This window comes from Melospiza melodia, chromosome 11, assembly GCF_035770615.1.
Source record: "Melospiza melodia melodia isolate bMelMel2 chromosome 11, bMelMel2.pri, whole genome shotgun sequence".
Taxonomy (NCBI): domain Eukaryota; kingdom Metazoa; phylum Chordata; class Aves; order Passeriformes; family Passerellidae; genus Melospiza; species Melospiza melodia.
The window spans coordinates 7,820,015-7,836,408 of NC_086204.1; the positions used below are offsets into that span (position 1 = coordinate 7,820,015).

Genomic DNA, 16,394 nt, shown 5'->3' on the forward strand with positions numbered 1-16,394 from the left:
ATAGGAAACTACACACAAGTATGACCCAAAGGTGACAACTCCTGTAGCACCTGCATTTTACAAGTGATTCAGTGAAAGCTGACTCACTAGAGTCAGCTAGTACAAGTATGTACTAGAATATGCTGAGAATTTTGGTCATTAATTTATGTCTCAGTGGCTAGAAGGAAATATTTGAGAGTCGCTCACCAAAATGTTGTGAAGTGCAACTTGTGGTTAATCAGAAAATTAGGATATATTATCCAAGTTACAGAGCAGTGCAAGAAAACACCACTGGTTTCAGCACCAGCATTAAACCCAACTTTCCTCAAACAGAAAGATACACTAAAATGAAAAAATGTCTTATTTTCTGATACCCATACTACTCACAGCTTCTGAAGAAAAACACATTTATCCGCCCAACTCAACCCTCCTGCTGCTCTTTATGACTCTGTCTTTAAACTGAATTCATCCTTCTACAACAAGGCTGCTAAACAATGTTCTCTTGAATGTAGGAGGTTGAATTAAGATATAAAGGTAATAATATATCTGCTCCTACTTTGTCATCCTGGCCATCCAAAGAGACTTCCTTTCCAGACAGTTTCTTCAGCTTCTTTTTAGACATCTTCAAATCCTGCGAAAAAAGCGTGTTGTCTTTATTGCTTGTTTTAAGTTTTTAGATCCAAATGAGCTAAAAATAAGTTATAACTGCACAGAGAAAAACACTTTATAATAGTCTTCTTTTGTTTCCTCATTACAGATCCACAGCAGATCTGAACAGTGTTAATTAATTATTCAAATCCGAGGGGACGCCAGAGCAGAAAGGACAGCAATTACACCTCCCTGAGACACCTATTTTGTACCAGCAAACAAACAAAAACTAGCATCCTTCAACACTGAGCCGCATTGCAAGTTTTAAGACCATCGGACACTGGCAGGGGCTGCCCAGGGAGGTGTTGGAGTCCCGATCCCTGCAGGTGGTGTCCCAGCAAGGCCGGGACGTGGCACTCAGAGCTCTGGGGCTGGGGAACCCGGTGGGGATCGGGCACAGCTGGGGCTCGTTGGGCTTTTCCAAGCCAGCCGAAGCTGTGACTGTCTAAGGCAGTCCCGGCTGTGTGACAGCCGCCTCCGGCCCCTCCGAGGATGGCGGAATTACAGTGACATCCCGCAGCAGCCCCTCCACACAAACAGCGCGCACCACCAGGAAGTTCAGGGCAGCTGTGGATTCACCCGGAGCTCCCAGACCCCAGACCCGAGCAGGGCACTCCGGGACCCGCTCCGCCCTGAGGCGCGGGCAGCACCGGGCTCTGAAGGAGCCTCTCACGGGGGACTGAGGGGCGACAGCTCCTGCCTCGCCCCCTCCCTCCGAGGGGACAGCCCGGGGGCCCGCAAGGCACCCGGGGCGCTGCCAACAAACACAGCTCCCCTTCCCTTCCGTCTATTTCCCTTTTCTTCCTCCCTCCTCACAGGACGCCGTGCGGCGCCGCCTCACCCCGCTCGGCCGCTCCCCGGCGGGCCCCGCGGCAGCTGTCGGGGCCGTTCGGGCGGCTCGGGCCGTGCCCGCCGCGGCTGCCCCGGCCCCGGCGCGGCTCCGCCTCCGCCGCGGTGCGCGCCGGGCCGGCCCGGGCGCGGCTGGGAAGTGTAGGCGGAGCGGGCCGCCCTCGGCGTGAGAGCTCCGCGGCGGCTCCGCGCCGGGAACATGGCAGCGCTGGAGGCGGCAGAGGCAGCCCTAGAGGCGGCGGAGGCCGAGCTGGGGCGACGGCAGGAGCAGCAGGAGGAGGAAGAGGAGGAAAACCACAACCATGACCGTGAAGGCGGCGGCGAGCCGGCGGCGCTCAGTGAGAGCGGGCAGGGATCGGGCGGGTGGGGGAAGCCGGGCCCTCCGTGCCGGGGCTGAGCGCGGGCGGGCGCCATGCGGAGCCCGGGCGGGTTTAAATTTACAGCCCGGGCCGGTTTGAATTTACACCCCGAGCTGGTTTGAATTTAGAGCCCGAGCCGGTTTGAATTTACGCCTTGCGGCCGGTCGCCGTCCCCATCCGCCCGCGCCGGGGAGCCCTGGGAGGCGCAGGCTCCCGCTTCTCCCGTTTTCCCAGCGCAGTGCCGGGCCACACGTGTTCCCGCCGGGCCTCGCTACGCTTGAACCCGCGCTCCTGTCGCTTCTTTCTTCCCCAAACCTACCGAAACTTTGCCTTTGGGGATCATTTATTGTTCCATGAGGTCCCTTGGGGAGCCCGAAGTGCGGCGTGGGCCGCGCGGGCTCAGGCGCGCATCTTTCCCCGCAGCTTTTTAAACCGAAAGGTGTTTGCGCCATGTGCTCCAGGAGGGGCCTGCTGGAGCAGGGAGGTTGGACCACCGTGGTCCTTCCGACCTGACCCTCTCTGGGATTCTGTAAATTGGTTTTGCTGGACTTCCAGTTCCCCAAGTGAGCCCTTGCTGCCAGCCCTTTGCTGCTGCAGCCTTACGGTTGGAGTGAACTGACTCTTCTAATTCTTTTACTCGTGTCAGTGTACCTTAGGTTCTCTGAAGAAGCCTTATTCTGTTTGTGTGTGATCAGTGATTCCTGGTGGGCATTTAAAAAATCCTGAGCCTGCCTTTCTTCATCATTCAGTGTGAAAGTTTACCTCTCTCCTTGTACATTTACATATTAACTAGCTGATTTTTTCATATATTCGTATTATCCTTTTCAATCATTTTAACCTCTCCACGTGCTCTGAAGATGCAGAAAGTCCAACTCTTCTGGTTTTTTGTCACTGCTGTGCTCTCACTATACATTTTTGGAACTGTTTCCACTTTTCCCCAACTAATCAATAGTTGTTAGGGATTTCTTACCAAACATGCTTTTACTTACTCGTTTTCTTTCTGTCTTTATTTTAATAAAGCATTTATATAGTAGAAACTATCACCTGCAACTTTTTAATAAAGCAGTAGGCTCTATGCAAATACTTCTTAGGTGAGTTGCTATCTTAAAACAGGTCTGTGAGGAGCACAACAACAGTCTCTTTGTAGCAATTCACCTCCTGATAGATCTTTAAGATAGGTAGAATAATTTTACTCTGTGCTTCTGTTTTTTCAGGTTTTTGAGCCCCTGTCTTGAGGTATTCCTGCCATTTTCTTTCTCTGCCAGTTTTCATAATAACAGGCATTTTTACCCAACTGCAATGTTTAAAAGAAAACAAACAAAAGTAGCCCAGAGGAATCTGAAGAACTGCTGTAAGATCCTTCCAGCCTGTCTTAAGCTGTGATCTGGACTAGGTGGATAGGGAAGACCAGAGAGATCAGAGAATCATGGAATGGTTTGGGTTGGAAGGAACCTTAAAGCCCATCCTGTTGCAGCCCCTGCTCTGGGCAGGGACACCTCCCACTATCTCAGGTTGTTCCCTCCACATCCAGAGAACAACCATCCATTCCTGCATCCTCAGGAAGTAACTTCCAACACAAACCAGTTTGTAGATCCTTGTTTTCTCCATGAGGTGCATCCCAGTTTCTCTGTAGGGACAGACAGCCCGTGGTTGCCTTTTGTGCCCTCTCTGCACCTCCTGTCTGTCCCATCCAGGCTGCAAAGCCTTGGCCTGCTCTGTTGCATCTCAGTAGTTGCAAAGCAATGCCTGAGCTTTGTTTCTTGTTACCCATGGTAGAAACTTCACTAGCTGGGAGCAGGACAATATTTATAGATTTATGTGGCTTTCTGAATCCTTTTCTAGTCCTTCCTTATATCCCTTGGACGAGGTCAGAACATGCCTTCTTGGGATTTCTACCTCTTCCTTCAGTTATTTTCTCTGGGTTTGACTATTCTTGGCAGTTTATCTCCCCATCTCTTAGGCTCTTGAAATGCTTGAAATTCTTCACCAGGTCCATCTGTACTGCCCCAGGAAGCAATTCAGTTGCAAATGCTGATGGCGCCAGTACTTAACTCATCACTGCCGCTGCTGATAGCAAATTCCTCCTTTAGTCCCTTCTTTCATACTGCTTGATTCATGAACTAAACTGTTATCTACCTTCTTTAGCTGATAGCAAATGGTCTGGGGAATTTGGAGCTCCTCCTTGCCTGCTTGCCTTGCTTCACTGCTACCTGCCACTGTAAATGTCATTTTGTTCACCTTAAACATCTGATACTGATGTGTGAATAGTCATTTCAGCTGTCAAGGGTTACATTATTCCACAGTGGTTTCCAGGATAATTGGAGTGAAAGTTCATCTCATACTATTCTCCTACATAAATTTTTTCCTTTCATGCTTTTAGTCAGCACCAGATTATTGAAAACAAATGAGATGTTTGTATAGTTCAGTTACATCAATGACACTTTTACTGTGTTTTTGTTTCGTGTGTTTAAGATGGTTTGGTCTCTGAAAACATGAAAAGCAAAAACGTTGATGTGAAAACACCTGAGTCAGAATTGGAAGCTGAAGACAGAGGAGCAGAGGAAGAACGCCCAAGGGAATCTGATAGCAACATTTTGGATCTATCATCTGATTACCCACGAGGTTTGTTAATAGACTCTTAATATTTGTGCCATGTGCGGGAGGAAAGGTAAAGGGAGTGTGTGAAATCTCATTTTAAAACTCACCTCTCTATTCTGACCACATGCATCAGTTGCTTTGTCTGGCATAAGAAAACCTGAAGATTTATCCTGTAAAAACATTGTAAAGCTTAAAGTTGTTACAGAATCTCTGTTACAGTGGACTGGGAAGTTGTGTGTGCTGGAATCAATAAAGCAGATTTCAACCTAATTTTCTTGGGATTGGCAAATGCTGACTGATAAGTTGAAAAATCAGGTGGTAGATCTAGAGGTTAAATTGTTTACTAAGTGAAAGAAAAAAATGGTAGAATTTAATATATCCTGGCTCCACAGTGAATAATTGTTCTTAAATTTGGTCCACTTATAGTTGATATTTAGTTTTGCCAATGACTTCATATGCTTTTGTACTGCTTTTATGCATGATTTGCATTCGCTAACAATGCTGAGCAGTAAAACCAGGTGTAAAGGAAATGTGACTTGATCTTTTCAGCTGTTTTTTTTTTTCAAATTAGGATCTTTCAGTCTTAGAAAGTTTGTGTGTCAGTATTAAAAAGAAGTAGAAATATATGAAAATATATGGATCCTATTAAAGAGCTATTCTGGAGATCATTTTTGCAGTCATTTGTGCTGCCATGGAAGTAAAAGGACAAAAAACAAGTATTTCAGTCTGTCCTGCAGTCATTCTCTAACAGTGTTGGATTTGATGTGCTGCATAGAAAAGTACCAGTTAACTAAAAGCAATTTTTAAACTAAGAATGCTTAATTTCTAAATATTTCGGGGTTTTTTTTTTTTTTCAGACAAACATATTTCAATTCAGAGACACCTTGCTGATCTAGAGAAACTGGCTGACCTGAGAGAAGGTGAGTTGTCCACAGCAGTGTCCCAGAACACAGAACTTCGTGTTACAGGTATTTACAGTTTCCTTCAGATTTTATCACACTACATGTATTTATGATATTTAAAGATGAGGAGTTTTGTGAAAAAAGGCTTTATGGTTTATTCTCTTGTTCTTCTCCTAAATTCTGCCTGAGAGGTTGTTTGTCATTCAGCTAGTTTTTATTTAGGTTAGTACTTCAAGGGCTTCAACACATTCATTGCATAGCCTTGCCTTTGCTTTTTGTGTCTCACATGCAGGATTTTCAAGAATTATTTTATATTTTCTAAAGTTCTTTTATATAGGGTACATTGCCTTATTTTGCAGCTTAAATAGATATCTTCTTGTTTTATCCAAAAGATCCAGGAGTTGGAATAACAAAATTTTGTTTTAACCTCCTGACTTGCTTGGGATTTTGGTTTGGTGGGTTTTTTTCAACATTTCAAGTATTGCATGTCATCTGTAAAGTTCTGTTGTTTCTCAGTATTTTTCAGAAGTTTCATTATAGCTTCATGTTGCTGGAGGAAAATATACTAGAACCCAAAACCCAAAGGTTGTAGAAGTTAAAGATTTTAAAAGTTTATAGTGATTTTGGTCTGTATTCTATGGAGGAAAAAGAGGCAACCCATAAATTTGAAGTTTGTGCATGAAGTAGAATGTTCCCTGAGGATTTCATCTTTAACTCATGTTGATTTTACTTTCAGCCTTTTTTCTCTTGGCCTGCTTCTCAGGTAACACTATTGGTAACTGCATTTCATGTTTCTCATCGTTTTTAATTGTATTTTCAGATGAAAGGAAGCCTTGTCCATTGTGTCCTGAGGAGAAATTCAAAGCTTGCTATAGCCACAAACTCCATCGTCACTTGCAGAATTTGCACTGGAAGGTTTCTGTTGAATTTGAAGGTAATGGCAATTGGGTTTGAATGGTAAATACTAGAAGAAATTGTGCATATGTTCTGTGTTTCATCTTTCAAAATTCCTTTTGACTTAAGCATTTTGTTAGCAGCTCTGAATTGGACCCATATTTTGAAAATTACCTCAAAAGTTAAAATATCTGTGTAATGAAAACTACTTCAATAAAAGTTTTAGTTATATATTAATAATAATCAGACACACATGGGTGATCAGTTTTGGTGCATCATAAAGATTCCATGGGTTCTGATAAACACTTGGAGTCTTTGTGTCGTATCAGTATTTAGTAGCTTTAATTGTTTTTGAATGAACTCTGTGATCTGCTTTGTGACATGCATTAAAATCCCTGCAAGAAGTTTAGGAAGGAAAATAAAGTGAGCAGTGTGTGTTTTTTAAAAATCCAGATGTATGGGTTTGTGGCAAATCAAGTGACTGTTTAGAGGATGGGCAAGATAAAGTTGAATTATAAATTTTCCAGCTGGAGTATCAGGTATCTCATTTTGGTTTTCTTTAACTGTGCAACATATGTTTAGAGATTGAGTCTTCACACAAGTCTTTTAGCCAGGTAACAATATTTTTGTGAAAGACTTACTGGTACTTTTGAACTGGAGATTTGGTGTAGCTTTATAAGATGCTCAGAGACTTATTTTAATAAACTAAATTCTTTGCATTCTAAAGTTTAAAATGTATAATTAGCTGATAAATTTCCCTGTGCAGAGGGGGGATGTCCCAGATAATTGGTGATGTTCTCTTGTTGCTGTCTGGTGAAGTCTGAAGTGAGAGCATGTGTTGCAGGCCACAGACATGCTGTTCATTTACTGTTCTGGGATGGCATTTGTTTTCCAGGGTACAGAATGTGCATCTGTCACTTATCCTGTCGGCCAGTAAAACCCAACCTTGCTGGAGACCAGGTAAAAATGCTGAATCCCAGAAATTCCTGTTACTGTACAAATGGGGGAATTGGGTGATCGAGGGGAACTTTTGAGATCTCCTTAGTCTCCAAATACATCTTGCTCCCCTGTGTGATGCCAAAAGCTTGTTGGTCCAGGGTGTGTGATGGAACCCTTGGGTAGCTGCGTGGGGCTGTACCTCTCTCACTGTGGGGGGCAGCTGCCTAGCTCAGCTCTGGCTGTACGTTCCAGATATTTTGTGTGCTCTGGAGGTAACAGATGACTTCTCATATGCCTGTGTTCAGTTCTACTTCAAGCATGTTTTATGTATTCTGGATCTATAAGAAAGGATCTATTCTACAGACATTGTCCAAGATGGGAGCTCATTACCACTGCATCATCTGCTCAGCAACAATAGTCCGGAGAACTGACATGATCGGTCACATCAATCGGCACGTGAATAAAGGAGAGACTGAGTCCAGGTTTAGCACAGGTGAGTTCTGACAGGAAACATTCAGTCTTCTTCTGTCATATACCACCTGCAGTTACACAGGAAAAATTCAGAAACAGAGTTAGCCTTTCTAATGAAAAATCTGCCCTTGATATTTCAGAACTTTTGTTTCATCAGAGTTGTGATTTAGTCTTGCATTCACCAGTTCCTGTGTTCTTATTGAGATAATTAGTACTCCCTCACCCTTAATGTTGTAAGGACCAGCTTCTGTGTCTCCAAAAGAGTGAGGGACATGGCATCTACAGGAAAAAAAAGTCTGGAGTAAATCTTTCTGCAATGAGAAATCCTTAGCTTTTTATCCAGACTGAACCAGCCTGGGTTCCCAAAACAAGTTTTTTCCAGTCTCAGAAAGACATGATAGATGTGTCAGTAGTTCTTTGGTAAATTGCAATCCTACCTGACTTGGTCCATAATGAGACTTTGGTTTCTAAACTTGCATAAACTAGGTTAAAAACATTTTAAATAATTGGAGTGCCAGTAGTTTGATGCCTGGGCATCAGTTGGGATGTCTGAAAAGTGATAGTAGTACCACAGTCCATATCTTTATAGATTTTGTGCTGTGAAATACATTGATCTCTGTGTGCTTCCCTTCAGAGCTGTGAGTAAAGAATGGCCCATTTAGCGTTTTTAACAAAATGCATGAGGGAGTTTCTCCTCACAGAGGGAGGAGAAATCCAGAGGTTTTGTGATCTGTACGCACTGGGCAGCTCTTGGGGCCCCTGAAGGTGGAGCAGATACACCATGAGTGTGTTTGCAAGCCCTGAGAGAGGCAGGGTCATATCCAGTTGGTACAAATTTTTCCTGCCTGTTCCTAGGTACATTTTAGACTGTGGATGAATTGCTCAGAGGAATGGCAGCCTGTGTTTACAGTTGTCAGATCTGAAAGCTTGTTTTGCCACAGGCTGTCTGCACAGAGCTCTGGTGCTGGAACTGTCCATGTGCCTGTACAGTTTATGCACATTTTGTGTGGCTGTTCAATAACTTAAAACAGATCAAGGATTTTTGCAGTTCATTAAGACACATTCAGGACTTTGTTAACAGGGTTTTAATTAATTAGCAATGTATTATGTTTAAACATGCAAAACAAATGTGCTAAGTCTCAGGCTCAGGGGCTGGCTTTCTTAAACTGGAGTGAATACATAAGAGCCCAACTGAGAAACAAATCTATGTTTTATGAGAAGAAAATTGTGGTAGAGCATGATCTTTATTTGCCACTTTTAAGATTAGAAGATCAATTGTTTCCTGCTTCTCCCCTCATCCTTGTAAATTGGTTCATGTGCTGGTTGGATTGCAGCATAACCCAGACTTCTTGCTTTATGGGAGCAGTTTTTTAGTGTAATTTACCAACTGTGTTAATATTAATTTCAGTTCTCACCAATTCTTTCCTTCTGCCTCAATTCCTTGTTCCAGTTCATGCTCCCAAGTCATCTTACAATGTGGTGAAGGAGTCAGCCACAGATGTGCAGGTTCTTCCCAACCACTCCACACCCCAGAAAACAGATTCCTATTTTAATCCTAAAATGAAACTCAACAGGTGAGAGAGCAGGGAGTGGGAGGATGCATCAGAGGGATGGGGAGCTTGTAGTGAAAAATCTGTGTTTTGAAAAGCATCCTTGCAAAACTTCTATTCAGAGGGAAGGAGAAAGGAATTTCTTATCAGAAAACACTTCTTGACAAATAATATTTATACCCAAAGCCACTATATGTGAAATAGTGTCATTTTTGGAGTTAAGTATTTTCCTGTAATTAGTAGATCTTACTTTAATAATACTGTGCTGTAGAATTCAACTTTTCAGTATAGCTGAGGTTTTTATTTACAGTTCTTCCCTGTAAAAAGTGGAGTTTAGCTTCAATATCCCACTGTTAGGTTAAAGGGAGATAAATAAGAAGAAGGAAATAAAACTGTTCTCTCAACTTACAGACTGTGGCCATTTTTGTCTTCCAGGCAGTTGATATTCTGTGCTCTGGCCGTGCTTGCTGGGGAGCGCAAACCCATTGAATGTTTGGATGCTTTTGGTGCCACTGGTAAAGTCCATTTCTTTAATATTTTGGTTAATATCCAATAGGAGGAAGCAGCAGAAATTCATAACTGAAATCACATGCCCAAAAATAATGTGAGATATGCAATAATTCTCTTCCTCAGGCAGAGAGTCCTGAGCTTCCATACAAAAAGACAGCTGTCAAAAGCTGTATTAAGGCTTTTAAAAAGGCTGTAAATAATATTAAAGTTCAGTGGTCTTAAAATCAGTTGTCTTATTGTCCCTAAATTCTGTTTTTCCACAGGAATCATGGGGTTGCAGTGGGCAAAGCACCTCAGAAGTTCTGTGAAAGTTACAATTAATGATTGTAATGAAAATTCTGTGACAATGATTAAGGAAAATTGTCATTTAAACAAAATGAAGGTGAAACTGAACAGTAGGGAAGAAGACAATGGTGAAACTGTGGGAAATGGAGAAGAAAATAGTGACACCATCGAGGTGACAAAAATGGATGCCAATGTTGTCATGCATTTGAGATCATTTGATTTTATGTAAGTGTTGAATGTTTCTGTCAATTTTCTGGTTTGGTAATGACACACCCTACCCCACTTGCCACTATGTGATTATTTGGAGAAATTGGCATGATAAAAGAATCAACCAGCAGTCACTTGAAATGTAATTTTGTCCCAGAAATGGTGTGGGGACAGAACTTTAATCTTAAATGTTTTTAAAAGTGCTGGAAAAATATTAGTTTTTATGACATTTAGAATGGGTTACAAATATACATGAAAATTTCAACCCAGGCTGGGTTTTTTTTTTTAATAACTTCATTGTCTGTTTGCTGAAGGGAAATGCCAAATTAGTTTTGGTCTTTTTTTTTAAACTTGTTTTTAGTTTAAAATGCTGTTTGTTGCATCTCCTGTTTTTATCTATTTTGCAGCATATTAACTTTGAATTAAAGCAGGCTCATTCTTCCAGGTTGGGTACATAGATGCATGCATTCAAACAGATATCAAAATAAGTAGTGGGATTTTTTTGTGTTATAATGACTGACATTCAGATCTAAGCATTGCTGGAAGTTTTAGTCCTGTTCCTTCTTTCTGTTTCAAATGTGATCATAGGTGAAGGTTATAAAACAGTGTTTTCCTCAGTGTAAAGCCAGACTCTGCAGCATTTAGAGACACTCAGTGGTACATCCTTTCTTTTCAGCCATTTGGACCCCTTTGGAACTTCTGTGAATTACCTGGACTCTGCCTTTAGAAACGTGAGGAACCTTGGGATTGTGTCACTGACATCCACAGACATCAGCTCCCTCTATGCCAAGGCTCAGCACGTGGCCCTGCGCCACTATGGCTGCAATATTGTCAGAACAGAGTACTACAAGGAGCTGGCAGCCAGGGCTGTGATTGCTGCTGTCACCAGGTACTGCTAAACCATTTCCAGTTAGGGAAAAAAGTTATTGGGTAATTATTCAAAATAATTTGTGACCGGGCAAGGCAAAAATGCATCAGTAGGGTAGGGGCGGGGTGGGATGGTAATGTGAAAAAAAAAAATCCAGACTTGCAAACTTTTATATTTCTTTATCAGTGTTGCCATTTTAGAGCTCCACAGGATTTCCTAAATACAAAATAAACTGCTTGAATGGCTTCTAGCTAAGCCTTTCAGTTAGACTTCCTTCAGTGGAACCTGCTGTTCACTGCAGACCCTCATACTTGAGGTTAAAAAGATGGATGTGATTACTAACTTGTGAAATCAGTTATTTGCATATAGATGCCCTAACTAAACTCAGTCTGTTAAATTAAGACCTAAAACCTAATTGGAGAAAAAAGGTACAGGCAAGAGGAAGGGACAACTTCTCGGGAAAGATGAGCCGAACATGTTTAGATTTCCCTTGTCCTCCTCTCCCTGCTCATGTGATGATGCAAGTGGCAGACCACTATTTCTAGCTGTGATAAAAAGAAGTAAAATTAGATTTGCTTGGCCTGCCAGGAAGGCCACAAAATGAGGCACTTGAGAAAAAACACCTCCTCCTGCTCTCAACTCTTCAGTACCTCTCTCTAGGAAGGGAACGAGCTCAAGAAGCGTGCAGCAGGTTCAGGTGTCCATGGCAGTGTTTGCCTATTCAGAATTCAGCACAATTTGGGCTTTGTGTGTGTTTGTCCCCCCAGGGCTGCAGCTCGCTGTAACAAGGGCATTGAAGTGCTGCTGGCAGTAGCTCTGGAACACTTTGTTCTGGTGGTGGTCAGAGTTTTACGGGGCCCAACCCCTGCGGATGATTCAGCAAAGAAGGTCCGATACCTCATCCACTGCCAGTGGTGTGAAGAGAGGGTTTTCCAGAAAGAGGGCAATATGGTGGAAGGTAAATGGCTTTTCTTTTGTTGTTTATCTGTTCTGTGCCTTGTTTATATTTACATCCCATTAGTAGCAGTTCCCTTGTATGTAACAATGAGTGGTATGTGTGAGATGGAGAGGGGGCTGTGCTTCATGGCCATGGGCTGGATCAGTTGTCTGGATGGATTTTCCTGTAAATGGACTGGATTTGTGGCACAAATTGCTCAGGTTGTGGCTGTCCCATCCCTGGAGGTGTCCAAGGCCAGGTTGGACAGGGTTTTCACCAGCCTGGGCTAGTGGAAGGTGTCCCTGCCCTGGCAGGGGGTGGCACTGGATGGCCTTTAAGGTTCCTTCCAACCCAAACCATTCTGGGATTTGTTTCTACACAGGACATCCTCCCAGCCTGCTCTTGCTGCTGGAGCTGCTAGGATGCCTGGTATGTTCATGGATCTATGGATCTGCACTTCAGGAAAAGCCCTAGGATAGGGATAGCCTTTGATACTATTGGATTCCTTTAGATGGCAGCAACTGGATAGCTTTTGGTGTCAGATTGCTTTTCTGCTGCATTTCAGTTCCTTAAAATGCAGTGGACTGAGCAGTCTAGTTTTCCCCTGCTGTTGTTAATGGGCCGTCCCCACATACAGGTTATCAAAGACAGGAGACAAAAATTGCACTCCTGTTTTAACACTGATTACCTATCATGTCATCAATCACTAAATCCCACCATGAGCTGCTTGGCAGAAGTGAAAATAGTGTCACACTTGTGCTGTTGCTTTTTCAAATACCTCACTGAAATGAGCTCTCACTGCATCTCTGTGTCTGTGCAGTAACATAGGCATGGCTGGATATTGCCTAACAATTTACATGCTGTTTTTGTGCTGCAGAAAACCCTTACCAGCAGCTGCCCTGTGACTGCCATGGCAGCATGCCTGGGAAGACAGCAGTGCTTCTTGGTCCTCTCTGGTAAGTTCACATCACAGGACACATTTGGAGAGTCACTCAGGCCCAGGAGCTCTGAAGCACAGCTGTTCATACCATAACATTTTTTATTTTAGTACTACAAAAGGAGGTACAGCAATCAGCAGGAGATCAGGAAACAGTGTAGATTTGAATTGAGCAGGGTGTTCAGTTTTTCCTTTCGTTTAAACCAGTTAATAAATAGTAATACATTTTAAATTTCACATTCAGTGCATTTAAGGAATATGTCCTGCACGAGAGAACCTGCCTCTGTGTTCCTCTATTTGCCAAAACTAACTCCTGTTACTCTAAACTTGTGGAGAATTTATTAAATAAATCATTACGTGTGCTGATGGTAATAAATACTACTTAATTCATATTTGTAGAAACAAGAATATTAATTCATATTTGTAGAAACAAGAATAAATATTTTTAAGTATTTTAGCCATTTCAGATCAGTATTAAAATGGTTTGCAATTGACAGTATCTTTTTGTGGGGGTTGAATGACTTCCTCTACATCTTAGGGCAGAAATAAAATGACGGTTCTTGAGATCTTGATTTTTTAATTATTTTTTTAAACAAGACCAGTGTTGTTGTCATTGCAAAAAAATGTAATGCAGTGTTACATAGTTGCTGATCAATCTGGGCAAGAGAATGGAGCGGCTTCCATTAAGAAGCCTTAACTTTTGATTTCTCTCATGTCTCATAGGTCAGGAGCTCTCTTTAACACTGGATTCCTCAGGAGGATGCTCCTGGAGGCTGTGCAGTATGGCTTGGATGAAGCTCAGCCACTTCTGAAGACATTAGTTTCTGAAGCAGAGTGCACAACTCCCAAACATTTTTCTACCCACAGTCCTGGTGACGAGAACAAACAAGGTAAGAAAAGGGGCAGCCTGTTCACAGAGAGGACTGGCTTTGTGGTGATTTTTAGAGATGCTGATCTCTGATAAATTTCTTAACAGCAGTGTATCCATAGAGTTGAATGCATTATTGAATAATTGAATTATTTCATTCTGTGTAGTTAAAGCATTTTGCCACTTAACAGTAGAATTAATTTTGCCTTCTAATTGTATTCTAGAAGAGTGTGGCGTATATATTAGAACACCAAATACTTCTGCAGAATCTTACTTAGTACATGGTAAGTGGAGCATTTTGGTGTAGCTTTTGTTATATTTAACAGTATTGCACTCTGTGGAGTTTTTTCCCACCCAGTACTGATTTTATTTTATCTAGAATCATATTTATTGGTAAAAGCAGAATGCCTAATAGTCTATGAAGGCCACTTTAATTTACTTGTTACTACTGAAAATGGCCTGTTGATTAAATTCAGGCCAAATTTTACCTCTGCAAACACCAGCTTAGAAAAGCCAGCCACACAGCTGAAGTTGCTGCGTGGCTTTGTTTTTGTGTGTGCTGTCTGAGGCTTTGCTGGTGTTTTTATGAGTGCTGAGTGGTTTCTGTGGCCCTGTTGTGGAGCAGGCAAGAGGAAAAGCGAGGAGGTGCTGCGGGGCACGGCGAAGCGGCAGCGGGCCGAGCACAGCGCCGAGCACCCCCCGTTCTACTACAACATCCACCGGCACAGCATCAAGGGCATGAACATGCCAAAGTAAGTGTGGCTTCACCCTCAGCCCGGTCTGACGCTGACACACAGCTTGTTCTGAGTCAGCCCTGGCAGCACCACATCTGTTCTAAATGCAGGGCTTTGGTTTTGCTGCCTTTCTTCCCAGGTTAAATAAGTTCCTGAACTATCTGTCGGAGGCCGGATACCGCGTGAGCCGAACCCACTTTGACCCCATGGGAGTGCGCACCAACGCGCCCCTGGCACAGTTCAAGACTGTTCTCATGAAGTACAGCACCCCAACCTACGTGGGGGCGCAGGCAGAGGGCCCTGTGCATCTCCCTGGAGAGATCCAGGTGGGAGAAGAGGTTCCAGCTGCTGCAGTGATCAAGGTGGAGGAGGCTGAGTTAGCAGAAGATGATAAATCCGCGGTCGCTGCCGCCATGGTCACGGAGTCCTACCCCACTCACTGTGCTACTGAATAATGCAGATGGGTTTGTTCATCAGGATGTTACAGACTTCCAGCACACCCTGTTCCAGTAAACCACTCCTTCCTCCCAAGCTGGAGTTTGACCGTTTTGAGCTGCCTGTTGTACTTGGAAGGGACAGTTTAGACTTAGGTAACAGAACTTAGACCTGATCCCAGCACGGCTGTGGTCACAGAACCAGCACTGTGGGAAGGCTGTGGAGTTACCTGCTTTTATGCTCACCTCCTTTTCACACTGAGGCATGGAGGCTGCTTCCCAGACTGTCCAAGCCTTACTGCCAGCACAGCATCCAGGAGGTGGGACAGGGCCAACAGTGTTCAGCATTTTGGAATATGACATTATTGTGAAACAGCCTGTTCCTAAAATGCATCATTCCTAAAACCTGGCCAGCTGTGATCCAGAGAGAGGGCATGTTAAGGTAACAAAATAGTACAGATAAAATGCCCTCTGAGTTAAAAGCCAGGCAGTCCTGCCTGGGTGCAGCTGTAGCTCCAGGTTGCACATGTAACTCTGCATTCAGGTCTGTTTCCAGGGTTCTGCCTCCAGGCAGGAGCTGATCCCAGGAGAACAGGAAGGAGCAGTGACACGGCTGCTAGTGAACTTCAGTTTGTACCCAAATTGTAGTGAATTGTGTAGTCACTCTAGGTAGTTGTCTGCTCAGAGCTTACAGTGGTTGTGTGCTGCAGAAAGGTACAGGGACAAGGGACCACACTGGACCTTCAGCTGAAGTTTGTGGTGAGTTGTCAATAGTAACTCTGAGCTAAGATCTCTTCTGTGAAGGAGCAAAGCTGCCAAGTGTTGGCAGTTCTGGTTTCCTTAAATACATGGCAGCATTCCAGCCAAACGAGCTTGCCTTTGTCCTTTCTTTGCCCCACACTCACTTTTGTTATCTCTGTGCATTCCACTTGAACAGCTGTCAGCAGTGGTTGTCATTTCTCCCAAGTTTGGTGTTCACTCTGGCCCCCAGTGTTAGGTTTATCTAAGAGCAGAATCTGAGGGGTTATTATCCTTATCCATCTCTGAAACTTTACAGTAGAAGTAATAGGACTAATACACTCCTGATGATGCAAAACATCCTGTGCTCTCTCAGGCCAGACAGAAGTTGCTGCCTCTTCTACTCTCTTCAATTCCAGATTGCTTTGGTGGAGAGTTATTCTCTAGTTTCAAAAAGGAAGAACCCACTGAAGGGTTCCTGAATCAGTGATACAGCAATGTTTCCTTCAAAAATGCAGTGCTTACAGTTCTTTTCCAAAGATCACCTGGGAGCACATTGAAAGCTAAATGGAAGGAGAGAATTTCACGTTCCCTAGCGGCACTTTTGGGTTTTTAAGTGGATAGTGTTGGCAGACATTGCTTGCAGGTAACACACTTCAGTGTTAGTAGGATAAAATCAGTCCTGAA

The 16,394-nt window shown here is 43.4% G+C and overlaps 2 protein-coding genes across 2 annotated transcripts in view; one reads left to right on the forward strand and one right to left on the reverse strand.

The window, feature by feature from the left end:
• SWT1 (SWT1 RNA endoribonuclease homolog) overlaps positions 1-1,677 on the reverse strand; it is a 25,520-nt gene extending 23,843 nt beyond the window's left edge. The window contains 3 exon segments of the mRNA XM_063165449.1: positions 536-610; positions 1,469-1,632; positions 1,635-1,677. Coding sequence (XP_063021519.1) covers positions 536-610; positions 1,469-1,632; positions 1,635-1,677 — 282 coding nt within the window.
• TRMT1L (tRNA methyltransferase 1 like) lies at positions 1,676-15,841 on the forward strand. Its single transcript, XM_063165450.1, has 16 exons — positions 1,676-1,814; positions 4,308-4,457; positions 5,291-5,353; positions 6,156-6,269; positions 7,125-7,189; positions 7,532-7,661; positions 9,090-9,213; positions 9,625-9,704; positions 9,963-10,209; positions 10,868-11,080; positions 11,827-12,017; positions 12,874-12,952; positions 13,657-13,823; positions 14,026-14,085; positions 14,427-14,553; positions 14,675-15,841. Exons 1-16 carry the CDS (start codon positions 1,676-1,678, stop codon positions 14,988-14,990), a joined length of 2,265 nt encoding a protein of 754 aa, XP_063021520.1. The 3' UTR covers positions 14,991-15,841.
• The last annotated feature ends 553 nt before the right edge of the window (positions 15,842-16,394 follow it).

What these genes read in the sequence shown, in the direction of transcription:
- TRMT1L (XM_063165450.1), top strand. Translation starts at nt 1,676, where the DNA reads ATGGCAGCGCTGGAGGCGGCAGAGGCAGCCCTAGAGGCGGCGGAGGCC. An exon ending in ATCATCTGATTACCCACGAG is followed by an intron (nt 4,458 to 5,290) that starts GTTTGTTAATAG and finishes TTTTTTTTTCAG; the next exon opens with ACAAACATATTTCAATTCAG. An exon ending in AGAGGGCAATATGGTGGAAG is followed by an intron (nt 12,018 to 12,873) that starts GTAAATGGCTTT and finishes TTTGTGCTGCAG; the next exon opens with AAAACCCTTACCAGCAGCTG.